The sequence below is a fragment of the Pelophylax lessonae genome, assembly GCF_965119305.1.
Source record: "Pelophylax lessonae genome assembly, chromosome: 5".
Taxonomy (NCBI): domain Eukaryota; kingdom Metazoa; phylum Chordata; class Amphibia; order Anura; family Ranidae; genus Pelophylax; species Pelophylax lessonae.
Window position 1 is genome coordinate 99,840,201 of NC_138772.1, and position 22,722 is coordinate 99,862,922.

Consider the following 22,722-nt stretch of genomic DNA (forward strand, 5'->3'; position numbering starts at 1 on the left):
TGCTGTATTATTCTTTATTTTGGTGTTTTGGGGGACACAACTGGCTACCTGCATATATTATCTACAGTATGTTAACCTGTTGGTGCTTTGTGTTTTCTGTTCTTGGCTCACCTCCAGTTCCTATTTGATCCATTTTGGCAAAATATGCAAATACTTTTAGGAGTATTGTATTTAGCATGTAAGAATTTAGCAATCTGCAAGGAAGAGTAGGGACAGGCTAGAGAGGGACCACTTTCATGCAGTTGGCCTTGAACATGTATTGCGATATATACAAATTAAGAATCCATGTTTTTTTAAGCAAAGGTTTGCTATGAATATATAAGGGTAACATAGGGGTAAACTCAGTGACCAAGTGGGTTTCCTCCTTTTCTGACACACAGGAGACAGCATGCATGCAAACTATAGACTCAACTAAGATTCTACAGAGACAAGTTAAGGAAGGAGTCGTTCTTATCTTATGAGTCAAAAAGCCGTTTGATTGTCTTAGTTGGCCTTTTCTCTTTGCAACACTAAAACTCAGGCATAACTGGACCCCTGTTAAGAGCTATTCAATCTCTATACTCAATACTATTGACCTCAGTGAAACTTCCCCATGCCATGTCCATTTCTTATAAAAAAAAAAAAAACAGCCTACATCAGGGATGCCTTCTTTCCCCTCTACTTTTTATTCTCTGCATTGAATTCTTTGATGCCATATTTCGCAACATTCTACGAGGAGGTGAGCTGTGAGCTAGATAGGGGCAGACCAGTGGATGTGGTGTACCTAGATTTCGCTAAGGCGTTTGATACAGTTCCCCACAAGCGCTTAATTTATAAAATAAGGTCTGCAGGTATCGACAGCAGGGTTTGCTCTTGGATACGAAACTGTCTAAAAGGGCGTGTCCAAAGGGTGGTAATAAACAGCGCATACTCAGACTGGTCTGAGGTAGTAAGCGGGGTCCCCCAAGGCTCAGTCCTAGGACCAACCTTGTTCAATTTATTCATAAACAGCATTGAGGACAGGATCAGTAGTTCGATATCAGTTTTTGCAGATGACACAAAATTGGGCAGGGCAATAACAGCACAGCATGAAGCAGATATCCTACAGAATGACCTGGACAAAATAACGGAGTGGGCAACGACTTGGCAAATGAGGTTTAACGTGGAGAAGTGTAAGGTTTTGCACTTGGGGACTTGAAACATTAAAGCACAATACACGTTAGGAGGGGAACCCTTGGGGGAATCAAAAATGGAGAAGGAGTCTTGGTTGATTATAGACTAGGCAACAGCTTGCAATGTCAAGCGGCGGCTACCAAGGCTAGCAGAATATTAGCATGCATAAAGAAAGGGATGTTTTCCAGAGATAAGACTATAATCCTTCCACTTTATAAAACTCTGGTCCGACCGCATCTGGAGTATTCTGTCCAGTTCTGGTTGCCAGTCCTCAGAAGGGATGTGTTGGAGCTGGAGAGAGTACAGAGAAGGGCAACTAAACTAATTAGGGGACTGGAGGACCTTGATTATGAAGAGCGTCTCCAATCGCTTGATTTATTCTCCCTGGAGAAGAGACGCCTGAGGGGGGACATGATAGCAATTTTTAAATATCTCAATGGGGATCTCAGCTTAGAAAAAAAGCTGTTCAGTCGAAGGGATTGCATGAGGACTCGGGGGCACACAATGCGATTAGAGGAGAAGCGTTTTAACCTCAGGCAACGTGGGGGATCCTTTACTGTTAGGGCTACAAGATTGTGGAATTCTCTACCACAAGAAGTGGTTTCTGCGGGTACTATGGTGGCTTTCAAAAGACTATTAGACGTACATCTCAAGGATCAGAACATTCAGGGGTATGTGAGATGATTACAGCCACACACACCTACACAGGTTGAACTGGATGGACTATTGTCTTTATTCAACCTCACCTACTATGTAACTATGTAACTATGTAACTATGTAACTATGCAACACTCCAGACATAAGGGGAGTCACTATACATAATGCTCCTTCTACCTGTCTCTCTTTGCTAACAACATATTTCTGAAGTTTACACATGCTTTATTCACTCTGGCAAAACTTACATGCATGTATTAAAGAATTTGCAGCATTACAAGGTCAGCAAATCAAAATCAGAAGCATTATATATCAACCTACAGCCTCAAACACTTTCAACACTACCATTGCTCTTTTCTTTTTTATTAAATCATCTGCATAACCAATTTCTGGAAATTAAACTGATGCAAACCAATGTTTGTGAGGCCAATTATCCTTATCTCCTTAGAGTTATCAGAGAAAATTTACAAAATTAGACCCCCACCACATTTCATGGTTAGGCAAAATTTAATCTATTAAGATGACAATTCTGCTGAAATGGCTATACTATTTCAGACACTTCTGATGAAAATTCTCCTCGTGAAAAAGCTCCAACAGGATCTCCTTTCATTCACATGAGGGTGGCACAAACTGTCCTTACAGCTTGTTAATTCCTGGACAAAGTGGCCCACTATTGTTTGTTATAGCCTTGAGCACCAACCTGCAAATCCCATACTGTAAATGCAGCCTTTCTGAAGTAAGTGTAGGGAAAGGTGGCAGATTTGGGCGCCAGTCACTTAATAATCTAGAGAGACTCCAGCTTGAGTATAGCTTCCTGCATTCCAGGCAGGACAGCTCCAGACCTTGAACAGGCCTGACCTTCAATCACATGGCCCTCCCTAGGCAGAAAACCTGGAAGGTTAGCAGCACTGACAGCACTCCTCCCCTGCTCTAAGCCTGGGAGAAAGACATCTCCTCACAGTTAACCAAAATCCTTTATATCCTTCTCCAGCATTCACCAGTGGTAATGAAACTCTTAGAAGTGCACTTCTAGTGAGAAGGGCACAAATATTTATATACTCCAACTATAGCCATTCCCCTTTCTAAATCCAGAAACACACTGATATCTATCAGAAGTAAGCAAAAAGACCGGAGTTAGGCAAATCTACGAATTAAGCATTAGCTATATACAGCCAGACTGTACTAAATTTGACGAGACACTCCTGTTTATGGCAGGGTGGCTACACAAGTAAAACAATATAAAAAGATATGAATGTACCTTTTGAGCCATCTGTTATTATTAGGGTGTCTCTTGATGGTATGACATGTGTGAGTCTTTATTTAAGACAGAAGATGCAGTCAGAAAAGTTTAACATTTAGCTCTCTGTGCCCAATGTTTCATAATCAAGAGAACAACTGTTTTTTATGTGGCGACTTAAAGTGACAAATATGCCTCTTTCTCTAGGCTCTCTGCCAGGAATTTATAAAATGTTGACTAGTGTGTCTCCTGTACTCAAACAAAATAGCGGTGACCTTCTCTTTCTAATACAAAGATCTCATTTTTTACTCGTGCTTCTGGAAACGAGCTGTTCTTGCCATAAGTTATGATAGTTTTATGCTTCCTTTGTAAGCATTTTTATTTGTTCCTCCTAAAAACACATAAAAAGCATTTTTTATAAGTACATCTGTCACATCACACAGTCTTAAATAATAACTTACCTCTATGCTGTTTTTATTTTCCTCAGATTTCATTTAAAGTGTAAGTATAGGCACCCAGCTACAGTAAATACACGTGCCACGTACATAGTGAATGATGAGGGGGCTTCTTTTGTCCTGTCCAAAATCCCTGGTAATGGTAACAGCAAATGTGAAGGCACAGAGTGATATCAATGGTGTGTGGAGACCAGTAGACAAGAAACAGATGTAGGAACACTGTGCTACCTGAAAGGCAACAGGAATGTAGCCAAGGTGGTTAGCAGTCAGGTCACAGGGCACCAACTTGGAAAAAAGAAAGAGTTTGAGACACAAACTGAGGTTGGAAACAACCAAGCAGCAAGGTACCAAATCAAGAGAAAGAAACAGTGTTTTGCATACAAGCTGAGGTTGGCAACGGCCAGGCAGCAAGGTATAAAATCAGGAGACAAAATCAATGTGAAGGATATAGGCTGAAGTCGGTAATAGCCAAGCCTCAGAGGTACAAGGCTGCGGGCAGTCAGTGGAGTTAAATAATTAGGCTGGGGTCACAACAGAAAAGCAAAGGTCTAGAGGCAGGTCAGAAGTTGTTTGGCTCTAACACCAGTGCACACGTGTGTATGCTGCAAGGCACTAATGGATGTTTGGCGGTCACTCTGTGTACAGGGCCACACGCTATAGTATGTATACACACATGTGCCCAAGCTGATTTTCTTATGCTGGTTGAAACACAACACTTGACCTTCCTTACAACACCGTTGAAATGCATATGTTTGATCTATTTTACCTTCTGGTTAAACTTAAATTATTGTTCAGTGTTTCAGACCAGACAACCCACCAGACAACAGGCAGAGGGCCTAGGAAGAAACTGGCATAGTTGACAGGGCCACTGTTAGAAATCATGGGGCCCTGTACAGGCTACCTAACAGGGCCCCCTTTGACCCCACCCTTGGCCTCTCCCTCACCCGACTTCCACATGAAACCTGATTGTTGTATAGCGGTCGTCCTGGATCTCTCACAACCATGCCAAGCTGATCAAGGTTCTCACTGAAGGGAGAGACACAGCCTGTCAGTTTCTGCTTGGGAATTTTGCCACTCCCTCTCCTCCCCTCACTGTGCAGTGAGGAGAGACACACATACACACAGAACTGCTCACTCTGCTCCTTCCCCTGCTTTCTCATTGGCAGGGGAAGGGAACCAATGACACTTAAGGAGTACTGCAGCAATGCATCATGGGACGTGTAGTTCCCATTACAAAACCCACACATTACATGCCCTATTACCTATTACATGCCCCATAGCTTTCAAAGGGAACAGACCTACACAGGCCAGCAGCCCACAGACAGAGAGGAGGTTTTTTGCTGCAGAGGCTTCCTGGGAGGAGAGGCAGACTACCATGAGGCCGCCTCGACCTGATCATCAGATGGAGAGGCGATTTGCATCACTTGCAGTATAATCACTGTGTCTTACGGATTAGTGAGCGGGCAGATGCCCAAAGTCCTATTGCCAGCCACTCCACTTTGAAAACTATATACAAACACAACAGATTTGGATTGTCAAGAGGACCAATCATTAGTCAGATTAGGTATCCTTGCACTGATTGCTGATCACTTTTGCTATACTTAGGGATCCTTTACTTCTCTGAGCTCCAACTGCTGGTGAAGATAATTGCAAGGCCTTGCATTCAGAACACTATCCTTTTGCTCTTAAAGTGGACAAGACAAGTGTAAAGTCACAGTGTCTTATGATCTTTAGGCATCATGCACACAGGTGTTTTTTTTTTTTTATGCTTCCAAACACCCCTCCATGTTATCCTATGTTCATGCACACATAGACTTTTAGAATGTTTTAGTGGCAGGGGTGTTTACAAGCAGAAAAAAAACCCAGGAACAGTACGTCCAGGAGTTTTGGCAGAAAAAACGATTGACACGTGTAAATGCGACGCTTTGTAAAAGTGTCCAATGCTCTTACAAACCTTTAGGCGGTTTAGCGCTTGAGCATTAATTCATTTCAATGACCAGAATAAATTATTATTCTGGCCAATCAAATGAATTAACGCCCGCAGGCTTGACGCTTGTAAAAGTTTTAGACATTTTTTTTTCTCTGCCAAATGGCTACTGCCAAGAGGAGAATAATTTTTAAAACATCCTGTGTGCATTATGCCTCATGACTTTAGGATAATCATTTACACAGGACAGCAGGTGCTCTTTGGCTTTGTCAAAGTTTGTCACATGGCTGTTGGGTGCTGACTTTGTTATGGCTGTACTGTGTTACAATCTGTAACACACAATTCAGCTATAAAGTATCAGCACCCAAGAGCCATATGACATACTTTGACAAAGCCATAGAGCGCCTGGTGTCCTGTGTGGATGATTTTCCAAAAGCAAAATATGTTAAATGGCACTGTGATAAAAGATAAAGGCACTGTGAGGATTTTGGATGATTCTATTAAGATATTACAACGGGTGTAACAACTCATTCACTGTGTGCTGCCCAGTGCCTGCTGTGTTACCCGCCCCTGCCGCCAGTATTCGCTATAATGCTCCCTTCCTGTCAGCTCTCTCACACCAGTCCCGGCACCTGAGAGAACAGAGTGGAGCAGGTAAAGCACTTTGCAAATCACTCCGCCAAGCACAAGGGAAGGAAGATAGCATCCGACCAGAGCATGCGGCTCGGCGCAGGATTGTGCACCTCTGCCCCGAAAATGAAAAAAAATCCCTTTTCAGCTCCTGGATACTGGAAACAGCGCTCAATGGACTGGATGTTGAAATAGTGAAAAAGTCAATGGGCCATAAATAAAGGCAATGTTTTTATTCCATCAATAAACAAGGTAATGAAAAAGTTTAAATGAGAATAAAATAAAATTAAAAGAGCCAACGATACCACTTTTAGATCCCAAGGGCGTTGAAATATTAACACCATCCTCAGGCCAGCTTGTGGAGCATGGAGGGGGCCCCAAGATCCATGCTGTATGCATAGTAAGTTTTTCCTAAGAGATATATTTATTTAGATCCATTATCGAATTGGGAAAGAGTGGGTGGGCGAGGCAAGGTCTATTTAATTGCAATCAACCTGCAAGCAATAAATAAAGCTCTAGTGATAGTAAACACCAAATTATGATCCACAGAAGAGGGGTCAATGTATCCTAACAGGCACGTAAAGGGCTCAACAAAAATATTAGTATCCAATAAGCCATTTAAGGCTCCGTTCACACATGTCCGGCTGAAGGTTCGTGCCTGGGGTCAGGTGCGTCCCTGTTCACCGGTTCAGGTCACCACAAAAGATAGATAGGAGATCCTGAAGGGTGACCGCACCTACACTGCTCAAAATAATTAAAGGAACACTTTGAAAACACATCAGATCTGAATGGGGAAACATTTCAAGCTGGATAGCTATATACTGATAAGGGAAATGTGTTAGAAACAAAAGGATGCCACATCGTTTGATGGAAATGGAAATTATCAACCTACAGGGAGCTGAATTCAAAGACACCCTGAAAATCAAAGGGAAACAATGATGCAGCAGGAAAGTCCATTTTACTGAAATTTCATTGCAGCAACTCAAAATGGTACTCAGTAGTTTGTATGGCCCTCATGTGCTTGTATGCATGCCTAACAACGTTGAAGCATGCTCCTAATAAGATGATGAATAGTGTCCTGGGGTATTTCCTCCCAGATCTGGACCAGGGCATCGCTGAGCTCCTAAACAGACTGAGGTGCAAACTGATGGCGTCGGATGTTCCAGTGGTGTTCTATTGGATTTAGGTCAAGGGAGCCCAGGGTCCATTCAATGGTATCAATGCCTTCATCCTCCAGAAACTGGCTGCATACTCTCACCACATGAGGCCGGTTATTATCACGCACCAGGAGGAACCCAGGACCCACTGCACAAGCGTAGGGTCTGACGATAAGCCCAAGGATTTCATCCTGATACCTAATGGCAGTCAGGGGGCCAATTGTCTAGTCTGTAGAGGACTGTGCGTCCCTCCATGGATATGCCTCCCCAGACCATCACTGACCCACCACTAGGGATGATCGAACTTTTGAAAAGTTTGGTTCGGCCAAAACATCCGAACTACCCGAAAGTTCGGCCCGGATTTCAGAACCCCATTGAAATCAATGGACCCGAACTTCGGTAATCAAAAAACACCATTTTAAAGCCCTAAAACCCAATAAATGCCCATAAAAAGTGCCTAGGGTTCTGGGTCATGCCCCAGGGACTATTAATCACACAAAAAAAAGTTCTTAAAAATTGTCATTTTTGATAAAAAAAAGCCAATTATTGAAAAAAAAAAAAAAAAAGCGAGAGATTTTTGGATTTAGTATCTGGGGGGTCTAAAAAGTGTACCTGTGAAGTTTCAGCTCTGTAGCATGTCCAGAAACAGAAAAAAAAGATAATTGTTCAGTAGAGCAGGGATGGTGGGACCCCGATTTTACACTTATATGATTTTTTTGGGGGGTTCTGGACATGCTACAGAGCTGAAACTTCACAGGTACACCTTTTAGACCCCCCAGACACAAAATCACACAAAAAAAAAGTTCTTAAAAATTTTAATTTTTGATAGATTTTTGATAGAGAGCCAATTATTGAAAAAATAAAAAAAAAAATTAAAAATAAAACAATTTCTTTGGATTTAGTATGTGGGGGGGGGGGGGCGCTAAAAAGTGTACCTGTGAAGTTTCAGCTCTGTAGCATGTCCAGAACCATAAAAATAGAAGATCGCTTGTATTTGTGCAATTATAGATCTGGAATATGGCTTCTCGCTTTTCACACCTTGCCGGTTTAATAGCAGGCGGTTTTTTTTGGGCATTTTTTTGGGTTCTTTGGAGTCAGGAAAAACATCTGAACTTGTGTATAGTGGTACTGTATACACAAGTTCAGATGTTTTGCCTGCCTCCAAAAACCCCCAAAAAATACCTTCAACAACACACCTGGGCGTTTTTTTTTGGCGCTAGCATTTTTTTTGGGCAATTTTTTGGGTTCTTTGGAGGCAGGCAAAACATCTGAACTTGTGTATAGTGGTATATATAGCACTATACACAAGTTCAGATGTTTTTCCTGCCTCAAAAGAACCCAGAAAAATGCCCAAAAAAAACGCCTGCTATTAAACCGGCAAGGTGTGAAAAGCGAGAAGCCAACCTCCTGTGCTGAAAGTGTTCTAATACAAACAATCTTTTTTTTTATGGTTCTGGACAAGCTACAGAGCTGAATCTTCACAGGTACACTTTTTAGACCCCCCAGATACTAAATTCAAAGACATTTTTTTATTTTTTTTTATTTTTTCAATAATTGACTCTCTATCAAAAATCTATCAAAAATGACATTTTTTAAGAACTTTTTTTGTGTGATTCCGTGTCTGGGGGGTCTAAAATGTGTACCTGTGAAGTTTCAGCTCTGTAGCATGTCCAGAACCCCCCAAAAAAATCATATAAGTGTAAAAGTGGGGTCCCAAGTTCCCTGCTCTAATGAAAAATTATCTTTTTTTCTGGTTCTGGACATGCTACAGAGCTGCAACTTCACAGGTACACTATACACAAGTTCAGATGTTTTGCCTGCCTCCAAAAACCCCCAAAAAATGCCTGCAACAACACACCTGGGCGTTTGTTTTTTTTTTTTTGACGCTAGCGTTTTTTGGGCATTTTTTTGGGTTCTTTGGAGGCAGGCAAAACATCTGAACTTGTGTATAGTGGTGTATATACACACATACTTATATGTATATACACACCTAGACATATATAGGTGTGATAGAAGCAGAAATATATTGGTGTTAATTATTTCATTAGCGCAATTAGTTTTTTCTGCCCCTTTCACATCTGTATATGTGCAGGTGTATATATACAGACATTGGTGTCATTTGTCATTTCTGACTCCAAACATGTGCTCAAAAAAGCACTAGCAACGCCTGCAGCCAAAAATGCTGGCGGCGGCGAAGCCATATTACAGAAACGAAAGTCAGCTAAGAGAAAATAGCTTTTCTCTATTGCGGTCACCTTGCTATGGAAGGGTTCGGTCACCCTGCCATAGCAGTCAGTGTTAGTTCACCCTACACTACATTACGGTCACCCTGGTATGGAAGGGTTCGGTCACCCTGCCATAGCAGTCAGTTAACCCTACACTACATTACGGTCACCCTGACACTTCATACTTTCCCTACAGAAACTAAATTTTTGAAGCTAACTAAAGTGTAAAGGAGCACTCTAACTACACTAGATATCCCTTTCCTCACACTAATAAATGCTAAATGACACTTTTAAAGTAAAATTAACAGAACTGCTTCCACTCTCTTCCATGTCCAGTATAACAATGCTAGGAATTTGGCGGGGGCTATCTTATATACTGGGGGGCATATTCACTAATGATTGGTCTAGGGACCCCCTAGTCACTCCAATCACATTCCTAGCATTCTTCTGCCCCCTCAATTGGCTTTTGCTAATGGTTCTGGTCCAATCACGGGCTTTTAAAGCCCATTTCCTGTCCCATTGCATTTTGGTCGGTTCTGGTTGCCGAATTCCGAACTTTTTGGGCATAAAGTTCTAAATTCGGCCGAACCTCGAACACCCAATGTTCGACCCGAACCGTTCCATCATCCCTACCCACCACCACACTGGTCATGCTAAATGATGTTACAGTCAGCATAATGTTCTCCACAGCTTCTCCAGACCCTTTTACATCTGTCACGAGTGCTCAGGATGAACCTGCGCTCATCTATGAAAAGCACAGGGTGCCAGTGGCGGACCTGCGAATTCTGGTGTTCATAGGCAAATACCAATCGAGCACCATAGTGCTGGACAATGAGCACAGGGCCCGCTAGAAGACATCTGGCCCTCAGGCTACCCTCATGAAGTCTGTTTCTGATTGTTTGGTCAGAGACATTCACACCAGTGGCCTGCTGGAGGTCATTTTGTAGGGCTCTGGCAGTGCTAATTCTGTTCCTCCTTGCACAAAGGAGCCGATACCGCTCCTGCTGATTGGTTAAGGACCTTCTATGACCCTGTTCTAGAGTAACTGCCTGTCTCCTGGAATCTCCTCCATGCTCTTGAGACCTTCTGGCAATGGCACGTATTGATGTGTCATCCTGGAAGAGTTGGACTTCCTGTGTAACCTCTATAGGGTCCAGGTATCACCTCATGGTACCAGTAGTGACACTGACCATAGCCGAAAGCAGAACTAGTGAAAAACAGTCAGAAAAGATGAGTAGGGGAAAAGAATTGCAGTGGCCTCCACCTGTAAAACCATTCCTGCTTTGGAGGTCATCTCATTGTTGCCTATCTAGTGCACCTGTTGTTAATTTCATTAACACCAAAGCAGCTGAAACTGATTAACAACCACCTCTGCTACTTAACTGACCAGATCAATATCCCAGGAGTTTATTTGACTTGAGGCTATACTCTGATTAAAAAGTGTTCCTTTCATTTTTTTGAGCAGTGTACTACAACTCGAGTTATCTCTCAACCCAATAGTACATAAACAAATTATATATACCCTGTTTAAAATATATATCTGAGTAAATCTATGAGAAGGAAAGAGAGAGAGAAATTTGTTGCACAGATTTTCGAATATCATCCCAGATATTACTCTGGAATAGTGCCTATTTCCCTCTCCCACCACGCTCAACAAGATAATGGACTTACTGAGCTGTGACCAACAGCTCCCGGTTTCTGTTTGTAATAGTTAGCCAGTGGAGTGGGCACTCAACCAAGTGACTGCTATGACAGCCAATCACATTAAATGTGATTGGGAAGATGCCTCCACCTTGTGTCGTCTACACCTACTTCAAGGGCCCTTGGGAGTTTGCAGCAAAACAGTAAAGTTTACTGTTAAAAAATGACTGTTGGCAGCATACTTTTGTGGGATTTTGTGGGATTACTGAGATACAAGACAGCTGGAAAATATCTACACTAGGAAAAGCACCTTTATTTAAAGCAGACTTTGCAGTCAAATACAAGGTATGATCATTAGGTCAGGCCCTCCCTATTCTCATCTTGTAAAAGTTAGTAAATACGGACAAAAATGTACCTGTATGGAAAAAAGTTAAGCTGGCCATAGGGGTAGTTAGGGGTTGATTTAAAGGCACTTTGCAAAGAAATTAGGTAAGGCTTCCATTTGCAAAGAGTACCCAATCACGTTGCAAGGAAAACGAAAAAAAAAACAACAAATTTTTGCTTGCACATGATTGTATGATGGAAGTTAGCAGAGCTTCTGCTCATTTACTAAGCTCTGGAGCAACTGCACTTGCAGAGTGCGACTGCACTTTGCAAAGTGCACAAGCAATCTGTCTTTAGTCAATCAACCCCACAGCTTTTTTTTTTGTTCGGCCAACAGGTTGGGGGAAAGAAAAAAACAGATTCCCCTATCCACACAAGGTAGATGGAGGAATCCTCAGTAGAAGGCTTTATTTATGTAACAATAAAAAATGGCTACTCACAGACGTAGATGAAAATACATCATATCAAGCTAGATTGCTCCAATGTCCGGGTGTAGTCCATACAATCGTTCATAATCGATATGATGACGGCTGACGCGTTTCGAGGCCTAGCCTCTTCCTCAGAGCCACTGTGTCATGGCTATCTCCTTGGTTTAAGTAGTGGTGTACTGATCTAGTCCCTACCCCCAGGTGGGAGTGTCCTTCCCCCGGGGGGGTGGCTAGAGCACCACGACACTCCCTCTCATTACATCATTATTGGTGCTCTAGCCACCCCCCCGGGGGAAGGACACTCCCACCTGGGGGTAGGGACTAGATCAGTACACCACTACTTAAACCAAGGAGATAGCCATGACACAGTGGCTCTGAGGAAGAGGCTAGGCCTCGAAACGCGTCAGCCGTCATCATATCGATTATGAACGATTGTATGGACTACACCCGGACATTGGAGCAATCTAGCTTGATATGATGTATTTTCATCTACGTCTGTGAGTAGCCATTTTTTATTGTTACATAAATAAAGCCTTCTACTGAGGATAATGCGCTAGGTCGGTGCGCCCTTTTTGTTTTCTTTGATTCTAGTACCGGTGGACTACCCCAGTCCGATATGGGCAGCAAGACTTAAGCCATTTGAGAAGCCAGTTGTGAGTCCCGTGAGGAGTGTGGTCGAGGGGTTTGGATACCAAGCGCAGGAGGAGGGTGGTCACACCCTATTGGTTTTTGGAGATGGAGGAATCCTCCCTGCTGGGACATTGGAGTTGATTTACTAAAGGCAAATAGACTGTGCATTTTGCAAAGTGCAGTTGCACCAGAGCTTAGTAAATGAGGTAAAGTTTCACGTTGCAAAGAATATCCAATCACAGGCAATGGGAAAAAAACAAAACTGCATTTTTGCTTGCACATTATTGAATGATGGAAGTTAGCGAAGCTCATCCTCATTTACTAAGCTCTGGAGCAACTGTTGGGCTTTAAAGCAGAAATTTCATGAAAATGGAAGGTCCGCTTTACTCACAGTCTAAAAGCACAGGGTGAGCCTCTGGGAGTGGAGAATTGGGTGCTTTTCCGGTATCATAAACCCAAACAAGCATTTGCCCTTGATTTTTGTTTTCCCTCAGACTGCAGACTTTAACTACTCACCTACTGGGCACTTTCACCCCCTTCCTTCACAGGCCAATTTTCAGCTTTGAGCACTGTCACACTTAGAATAACAATTGCACACTCATGCACCACTGTACCCAAACAAAATTATTATCATTTTTGAGACATTTAGAACTTTCGTTTGATGGTTTTTAATCACCAATGGGTTTTTTATTTTTTGCTAAACAAATGAAAATTTTGAAAGAAAAATTTTTCTTTCTGTTTTATAATTTTGTAAATAAGTAATTTTTCTCCTTCTCTGATATGCACTCATAGTCTGCACTGATTGACAATAATAGGCTGCACTTATGGGCACTGATGAGGCGGAACTGATGAGCACTGCTGAAGAGGCACTGATGAGGCTGCACTGATATGCGACACTGGGGGGCACTGATTTTCGGGACTGATGGGCACCGACAGGTATCACTGATGAACACTGAATCACTAATGGGCACTGAAGGGCCGCACAGATGGGCACTTTATGGGGCTGCACTGATAATCAGGGAACTGAGGATCAGTGCCTTTATTATCAGTGTGGATGTGGCATGTGTAGATTGTCGCTTACTGGCTCTCCTCTCCTCACGCGCTGTCAAAGTGAGGAGAAGACTGCCGATAACTGGCAAATCTTGTGTAAACTGTGATCAACTGTGTTTGGACACAGCTGATCACATAGTAAAGGGCCTCTGTGATTGGCCCTTTACCCCGATCTGTAATCAGCTGTGTCTGAAGGATGCCGCAAATACAGAGTGCTCCCGATCCATGCCTGGGGGCGCGTGGGGAGGCAGGGTTCTGGGAGGAAGTCCTCCCAAAAACTTGCGACCATGCAGTATTTGAGCTATAGTGGGGTCGGTAAGATGTTAAAGGGGAACTTAACACTCTTAACTTTTAGAGCTAATGGAGCTGCCTCTGTTTGATCTGTAGTTGCCATGGTCCTGCACATGCAGGGCCGCTGATAGGGGGGACCACCGGTCATCTTGTAGGGGGCCCGAGCACACAGGGGGGCCCACACAGGGAGGGGGATTAGTGATGGACGACATTTACAGAACTGTTCCTCAAGCAGCTGAAAGCTGGTCTCTCCCCCTCTCTCTCTGCTTCCAGCTTTTATCTGCTAAGAAAGAGACAGTTGTCCTTCACTAATCCCCCTCCCACTGCTGGCTCTAATGTTAGCTCTGCTCCTGATTTTTTTATCCCTGTAACTTTGTTTCTCTCCCTCTGTTTCTCTGATCCCAGAGCTCCAACTGCCCAGCCTGTATATTGTTTTCATCTCATCTTCATTTTTATTTATTAACTCCATCTTTTCTTTTCGAATTTAGCAGGAATTCTGTGAGTTATGTTGTATTTGATTTGTGACTGCTAATAATGATTTTATTGTATTTTAGCTAAATATAGCTTTAATATTTTCTTGGGGGGGCCCTGTCAGGTATTCTGTAAAGGGCCCCGCGATTTCTATCCGCAGCCCTGTGCACATGTGATCAGTTACGGCATCAGCCATTTGATGGTTTGACAGTTTGGTTGAGAACACAAGCAAATGTGACAGTTATCATTAGTGGCATGCCTTAAATGTAACTGTTCTGGGAAATCATTGGGTTTATTTCTGCTTTAAAATCCTCCAATATGAAATAACATCTAAAACAGGCTGCACTGTTACTCAAACAGAAAATATCTAATTCCCTGTGCTGGAAAGAGTACTTTTACATATGAATATTATAGACTACTTGCTTATAGTATATAATGCAGGTTTTTGTTGAAGGCCCTTGAGGTGCCCACTTGTAGGTTCACAAGAGGGAGGATTGTCTTCTATCACGCATTAACCTGATACAAGTTCAATCCCTTTGTTTATGTCACATAGTGATAGATTTCACCATTAACCTAAAATATCCGCAGCCTGGGCTACAAATATAAACATTTTACCTTTCCTTCTCAGTCTGCAGCAGCTGTCTTTGAGGAATGGATCTACGAGTGACATATGAGAAGAAAATGATATTTTGTCACAGACAAATGAGTGAGGTTTAATATAGTGTTTATTCATATGAGAAGGAACTACAGGATTTGATGGAGCCTAATTACACTTTATAAACATCACACAAGACGAGGCGCCAAGCTTGTTTAATTACGGCACTAAGCAGAAAATACAGAAGCTTGATATAAAAGTGTATGGTAATCTTGCTGCAATCACTCTCATATGAGAAATGGATTGTCTGGACATCCAGTGCCCTAAATGCATTGCTGCCATCCGAAGAATGTTCGGAAATAAATATGGAGATTCCATTCTAATAATAACATGGCTGATTGCTGTTTGTAGTCTGAAAACTGAACTCCAACAAGACAGAAAGCTGTTTGCTGGTTTATAAATTAAGGAACTGCATGTGAGTGATACACATTTTCCTAAAAATTACATAATACAGCTAAAAAAGACACTTAGGAGGAAGTACACCTCTGTAAATCCTTCTGGTAACATTCCTAAATGTTTAAGTTAAAATATCCCGTAGCTCTGTATATACAAACTTTGTCACAAAGTTTTTTTTATCCTCGTTTATTGTGGGATTGTACAGGAAAATATTAATTTCAACAAATCCCCTCCTGATGGGGGTCTTTAGTCCAGTTGAAATTACCACTATTTTAACCACTTCTGGACCAGAAAGATTTGCCCCCTTAATGACCAGGCCATTTTTTGCGATTCGGCACTGCATTACTTGAACTGACAACTGCGCGGTCGTGCAATGCTTTACCCAAATAAAATTGATGTCCTTTTTTTTTTTCCACAAACAGGGCTTTCTTTTGGTTGTATTTTATCACCTCTGCTGTTTTTGGATTATGGGCTATAAACAAAAAAATCGACAATTTTGAAAAAAAAAAAAAAAAGCAGTATTTTTCACTTTCTGCTATATAACATTCCCCCCCCCCCAAAAAAAATTTAGAAATCAAATTTTTTCATCATTTTTGGCCAATTTGCATTTTGCCACATATTTTTGGTAAAAAAAATCCCCATAAGTGTACTTTGATTGGTTTGCGCAAAAAGGTATCACGTCTACGTCTACAAACTAGGGGAAAGATTTATGTAATTTTTATTTATTTATTTTTATTTTTTTACTAGTAATGGTGGCGATCTGCGATTTTTAGCGGGACTGCAACATTGCGGTGGACAGATCAGATCCCTAACTGACATTTGTGACACTTTTGGGGGGACCAGTGACATTACAGTAATCAGTGCTAAAAATATGCACTGGTACTGTAATAATGACACTGGCAGGGAAGGGGTTAACACCATGGGCGATCAAAGAGTTAAATGTGTACCTAGGGGGTGATTCTAACTGTGTGAGGGCCAGACTTGGTAGATAGAAACAGGGCTCCTGTGTCCCGAAATAACAGGAACACAGGAGCCCTGTTTCAATCAGTGATAGATGAGTGGTGTACCGTGTTTACAACGGCACACCACCTTCTGTCAGTCCCTGAAGCGATCGCCGGGTTTCCGGTGGCCATCGGGGCTGCTGGATCCGTTGTTTAGCTGCAGGCCTAGAGAGCCCACATACCCATACGTCGGTTTGCACAGGAGAGCCAGCCTGCTGCAGTATATCTGTGGCAATATGGTGGACTATGTGGGCTCCGTCAATTTTTGATTGAGCTCACATAAGCCCCAATGTACCATCATATTGTGTTGAAAATCAATATTTTTGGCTTTTAAGACTAAAGACCCCCATCAGGAGGGGATTTGTTCTTCTTTTTTGATATGTAACCTAAAAAAATGTAAATCTTTTTATAATAATAGTTTTTTCTTTTGTTGAAATTAATAATTTCCTGTACAATCCCACAAAAAAAGAGGATAAAAAAAACGTTGTGACAATATTTTTTAGGGATGATGGCAAATAATAATGGTTTAAAGAGTGCCCCTTCCTTTTTCTTGACTGCATAAACCAACTGTCACTAACCTTTTTAGCTTCAGGTTATAAACGGAAGAAAAAGTACATTTTGGAGAGCATATTCACACACATCTGAAAATACATACGTATCATGTACACCAGGGGTATTGAATTTAAGTTTATGGAGGTCCGGTCAAAAGAAGTTAGCAGAGGCCTGAGTTGCATGTTTGTGCAATGCATCAGATCCTTCTCATCACAGCCCCCCTTCTCTTATTCCGCAATCCCATTCTTATATCAGTCTCCTCAGTTCCTACTTTACATCACAATCCCCCATTTCACATCACAATTTCCCCTTCACAGCAATGTCCTCCCCTTTTCTTTTCTTTTTTACATACTGTCACCAGTGCAGTACAGCATCATCATACAGTATGACTGGTGTGGCAGTGATCAAAACACTGACTGGTGACAGTTCGAAAAAAAAAAAATGTTATAATTGTTTTTTTTTTGTTTTTTTATTACATTTATGTTTTATTTTTTTTCAAAAAATTTTAAACACACTGTAATTAGAGCAATATAATATTATATAATTATATAATATTATATAAGTACTCTCAGCTCTGAAGAAGAGGGTTCTTCCTCGAAACACATCAGCCAGGCATATACAGATGCCATCAGGTCTCCTTGCACCATCGGTGCATCCCAGTAGTTTTGGAGGCAATTGGTTCCACTTCTTTTAATTGTTTTTTTTTTTATTTTTTTTATTACATTTTTGTTTTATTTGTTTAACATTTTTTTTTTAAACACACTGTAATTAGAGTAATATAATATTACTATAGTAACATTGTACTACTCTGGGGAAGTAATCAAGATTTTTTTTACATATTATGTTTGCTTATAGCAATGCATTACATTGCTATAAGCAAGCATTTTTCTGAATGAAACTGAATCATTCATTCTGTTTTGTTGTAAATAGCTGTGATTGGTCAAAGTTAAATATATGGTACAGATGTCTGTACCATGTGGTCTAATTGACCAATCACAGCTAGCAACACAGTTGTACACAAAGGATGGCATTAAAAAAACCATCCATTGTGTACAACTGCCATATGACCTGCAGTGATTTGTCACAGCGGTCACATGGCACCGGCAATGAGCTGGTACTCTGATCAGTCATCGGTCGTGTCCCGTGGACACAGACGGTGACAGATCATGCCACTGCCTGCTTGTGTGATTGGTGCTTCCTGACAGGATGTCATATGATGTCCAGTCAGGGTAACAAAGCCCGGCCGTCAGTCTTCTATTGGCCAGGCATGAACTGGCTAAAATGTTACTAAACTCTGGTTTAGAAAATAATTCTATTCAAGTATGTGGTTGAGGGTGGTTACATTCTTTCTCCATGGTCCCATCATACTGTATGTGGGAATGTTGTCATCCTCACTTGCTTACTCCTGAGGTGGACTATGTGATTTAAAGTGTGCATAGACATGACCGCAACTAACATGCACTGTTCATTTCAAACAAATGTAGGTAAGGGAGAGAGGAGAGGTTTGGGTGCTCACAGAGGATGTTACAAGGAGACAAAAAAAAAGGGGGGCAGTAGAAATAATTTTATGAAAATTAGATTACAAGGCCTTTAAGATGTGTATCCTTGGAGAGTTAAAAAATTGGCCGGTTAAAAAAAAAACGTCTGACATTCGGCCCGTGTGCATGCCAGCCCATCCGACAGAAGTAGGCCCTTTGGCCGGCTTCTGTCAGACGAGCATGCCGGAAAATCATGCACCTGACCATCTCCTGATCAGCACTCTCAGCCAATGGCATAGAGCACTGATCTGAGCGTTCTGACAGGGGGGCCATCCCCATGTCAGAACACAACAGCTCAGTGCGGGAGATCTCTATACTAACTTTGGATAGTTAGAACAGCAGCTCCCACCGCTAGGTTAAATGAAAAAAAAAACGAATGGTGTGTACCAGGCTCAAGTTTATTGTTTAGTATCACTTTAAAGCCCAACTAAAACTTACTAGCCAAAAGCACTCTCAGCTCTGAAGAAGAGGGTTCTCCCTCGAAACATGTCAGCCAGGCATATACAGATGCCATCAGGTCTCCTGGCACCGTCGGCGCATCCCAGTAGTTTTGGAGGCAATTGGTTCCACTTCTTTTACATGCAAACAATTATTATGCATTTGTGAGTATATTGTATGCTGTTTTTCTGATTTTATTAAAACATTTTTAGTGGGAATGCACTAGGCTGGTGCGCCCTTCTCTTGTTGTTAATTGGAGAACTGTAGATGGAGACAATGGAGATTCTCAGCTCTGCTCTCTATGCATAGGCATAGAGCAGCTTAGTACAGTGTTAGGTACAAACTTTTAACCATATACAATATAAATAAGCCATTTTTACTGTTGTGCAGCCTTACTTCTGAACTGGTAAAAAAAAAGTAAGACTTAAATTGGTCTTAAGGACGGAAGGTTTTACCCCCCCTTAATGACTAGGCCATTTTTTGCAATACAGCACTGCGTTATTTTAACTGACAATTGGAACGCTGTCGTGTGATGCCCTTTTTCCCCACAAATAGAGCTTTCTTTTGGTTGTATTTGATCACCTCTGTGGTTTTTATTTTTTGTGCTATAAACAAAAAAAGAGTGACAATTCTGAACAAAAATATATATATATGTTTTACTTTCTGCTATAAAACATTCTCAATAAAACAAATTATTAAAATAAAAATAAAATATTTTTTTCATCAACAGGCCAATTTGTATTCTGCTAAGTATTTTTGGTAAAACAAATTCCAATTGTAAGTGTATTCCAAGTGTATATTGATTGGTTTTCGCAAACTTTATCGCGGGAATCTAGGGGAAAGATTAATGTCATATTTATTAATGCACAGTCAGATTTAGACTCCCTGCACAGCTCTTGCAACAAGAACGCGGAGGTAAGGCTATGAAAATGGGGGTTGTTATTACAAAGTTTTTATGATAGAGTATGTTTTTCTGTGGCTTTTTTTGAGTTTTAAATATGGATTCCCAGCAGTTGAACTTCTCAGTGCTTACTAATGGTGAACACAAAGTTGAGATGAGCCAAGAAACAACAAGTCCTACCCTTTTACACCATCTCCCAATGGCCATTTAGGTGGGCTTTATTGCTCAGGAGCCAGTATGGCTTTTATATGATGTGACCACTGTGATTGAGACTCACAGCGGTAAATGATTGGAGCCTGTGCCACTGGATTCTTATTAGAAATCTTAACCAAAAGATGTCAGCGACAGCTCAGTCAGCACACAACCTGCTGCCCCAAATGCATGCTTATGAGCAGCGGCTGGGTTTTAAGGCCTACCTTTCTTGCCACTGCATATACTGTATGTGTTACATGATTAGCAAAATGTTAACTTCATTGAATGTTGTTGGAATTGCAGCTCATGCACTAATGTATGATCACACAGAGGTTGGAGATCCTTTCTGTATAACCCCCTACTGGTTTTAACTTGGGATCCCCATTGGATCCAGCAATCGCCCAGAGACAGATAGCCTATCACTGTAGCAGTGATTGCAGACAGTAAGCAGAACTGTTGAATCGTACTTCTGAACTGTTGTTCAATTACTGTAAGTTCATGTAGGCACATATAAGTACTCATTTATTTTCATTTTATTTGCAGCTGTCTTTTTATATCATTGTGAAAGCTATCTATACACTCGGTCACAGTGCTTCACTCATAGCACTCACAATAGGAAGTGCAATTCTTTGTTTATTTAGGTAAGTAGACTTGCATGTTTTAACTTTGACTATTCTATTCACTGTAATGCATTTCTTCACTAAATTCTCCAGATGTTCACAGAAATTTCAGGTGAGTGAAGTCCCTAATCATTGTTCCACAAGTTCACAGCTGATATCAGGATTCAAATATAATACTTAGTACCACTCCAAGAAGATGTCACCAAGGTACCTCTGTACAAGATAAAGATAAATTAAATGGTAGGGACTAAGCTCCTGGGCACTCCAGGATTACCACCTTCTCACTCTTGAGGGTAAAGGCCTGTACAACTAACTATAAAAAATTGGACCATGAAAGGCATGCCTTATCCTCCTCCATTATCAGAAGATGTGCTTATAGCTGAATAACTTGGAAAGTATAGGCTTTTGCACCATGATTTGCTGTATAATAAATATGTAATTATGGAATGTGGTATCTGGCTGCATTTATAGACAGGACCCAATGCAAACAGCCAACTAATTGGTAATATACACTATATACTGTATGTACATATATATATATATATATATATAGTATCTCACAAAAGTGAATACACGCCTCACATTTTTGTAAATATTTTATTATATCTTTTCATGTGACAACACTGAAGAAATTACACTTTGCTACAATAAAAAGTAGTGAGTGTACAGCTTGTATAACAGTGTAAATTTGCTGTCCCCTCAAAATAACTTAACACACAGCCATTAATGTCTAAACCGCTGGCAACAAAAGTGAGTACACCCCTAAGTGAAAATGTCCAATTGGGCCTAATTAGCCATTTCCCTCCCCGGTGTCATGTGACTCGTTAGTGTTACAAGGTCTCAGGTGTGAATGGGGAGCAGCTCTCACTCTCTCATACTGGTCACTGGAAGTTCAACATGGCACCTCATGGCAAAAAACTCTCTGAGGATTTGAAAAAAAGAATTGTTGCTCTACATAAAGATGGCCTAGGCTATAAGAAGATTACCAAGACCCTGGAACTGGCTGTTGCACTGTGGCCAAGACCATACAGCGGTTTAACAGGACAGGTTCCACTCAGAAAAGGCCTCACCATGGTTGACCAAAGCAGTTGAGTGCATGTGGTCAGCGCCATATCCAGAGGTTGTCTTTGGGAAATAGACATATGAGTGCTGCCAGCATTGCTGCAGAAGTTGAAGGGGTGGGGGGTCAGCCTGTCAGTGCTCAGACCATACACCACACACTGCATCAAATTGGTCTGCATGGCTGTCATCCCAGAGGGAAGCCTCTTCTAAAGATGATGCACAAAAAAGCTCACAAACAGCTTGCTGAAGACAAACAGACTAAGGACGTGGATTACTGGAACAATGTCTTGTGGTCTGATGAGACCAGGATAAACTTATTTGGTTCAGATGGTGTCAAGCATGTGTCATGGCAACCAGGCGAGGCGTACAAAGACAAGTGTATCTTGCCTACAGTTAAGCATGGTGGTGGGAGTGTCATGATCTGGAGCTGCATGAGTGCTGCCGACACTGGGGAGCTACAGTTCATTGAGGGAAGCATGAATACCAACATGTACTGTGACATACCAAAGCAGAGTATGATCCCCTCCCTTCAGAGACTGGGCTGCAGTGCAGTATTCCAACATGATAACGACCCGAAAACACACCTCCAAGACTACCACTGCCTTGCTAAAGAAGCCGAGAGTAAAGGTGATGGACTGGCCAACCATGTCTCCAGACTTAAACCCTATTGAGCATCCTCAAATGGAAGTTGGAGGAGCACAAGGTCTCTAACATCCACCAGCTCTGTGATGTCATCATGGAGGAGTGGAAGAGGACTCCAGTTGCAACCTGGGAAGCTCTGGTGAACTCCATGTCCATGAGTGTTAGGGCAGTGCTGGAAAAAATGGTGGCCACGCAAAATATTGACAATTTGGGCCCAATTTTGACATTTTAACTTTAAGGGGTGTACTCACTTTTTTTGCCAGCGGTTTAGACATTAATGGCTGTGTATTGAGTTATTTTGAGGAGACAGCAAATTTACACTGTTATACAAGCTGTACACTCACTACTTTACATTGTAGCAAAGTGTCATTTCTTCAGTGTTGTCACATGAAT

The 22,722-nt window shown here is 41.6% G+C and overlaps 1 protein-coding gene across 1 annotated transcript in view; it reads left to right on the plus strand.

Moving 5' to 3' along the window:
• The window catches only part of VIPR2 (vasoactive intestinal peptide receptor 2), a 144,878-nt gene that overhangs the window by 82,156 nt on the left and 40,000 nt on the right, over positions 1–22,722 (plus strand). The window contains exon 5 of the mRNA XM_082259459.1: positions 20,549–20,646. Coding sequence (XP_082115585.1) covers positions 20,549–20,646 — 98 coding nt within the window. The remainder of the gene's footprint in view (positions 1–20,548; positions 20,647–22,722) is intronic.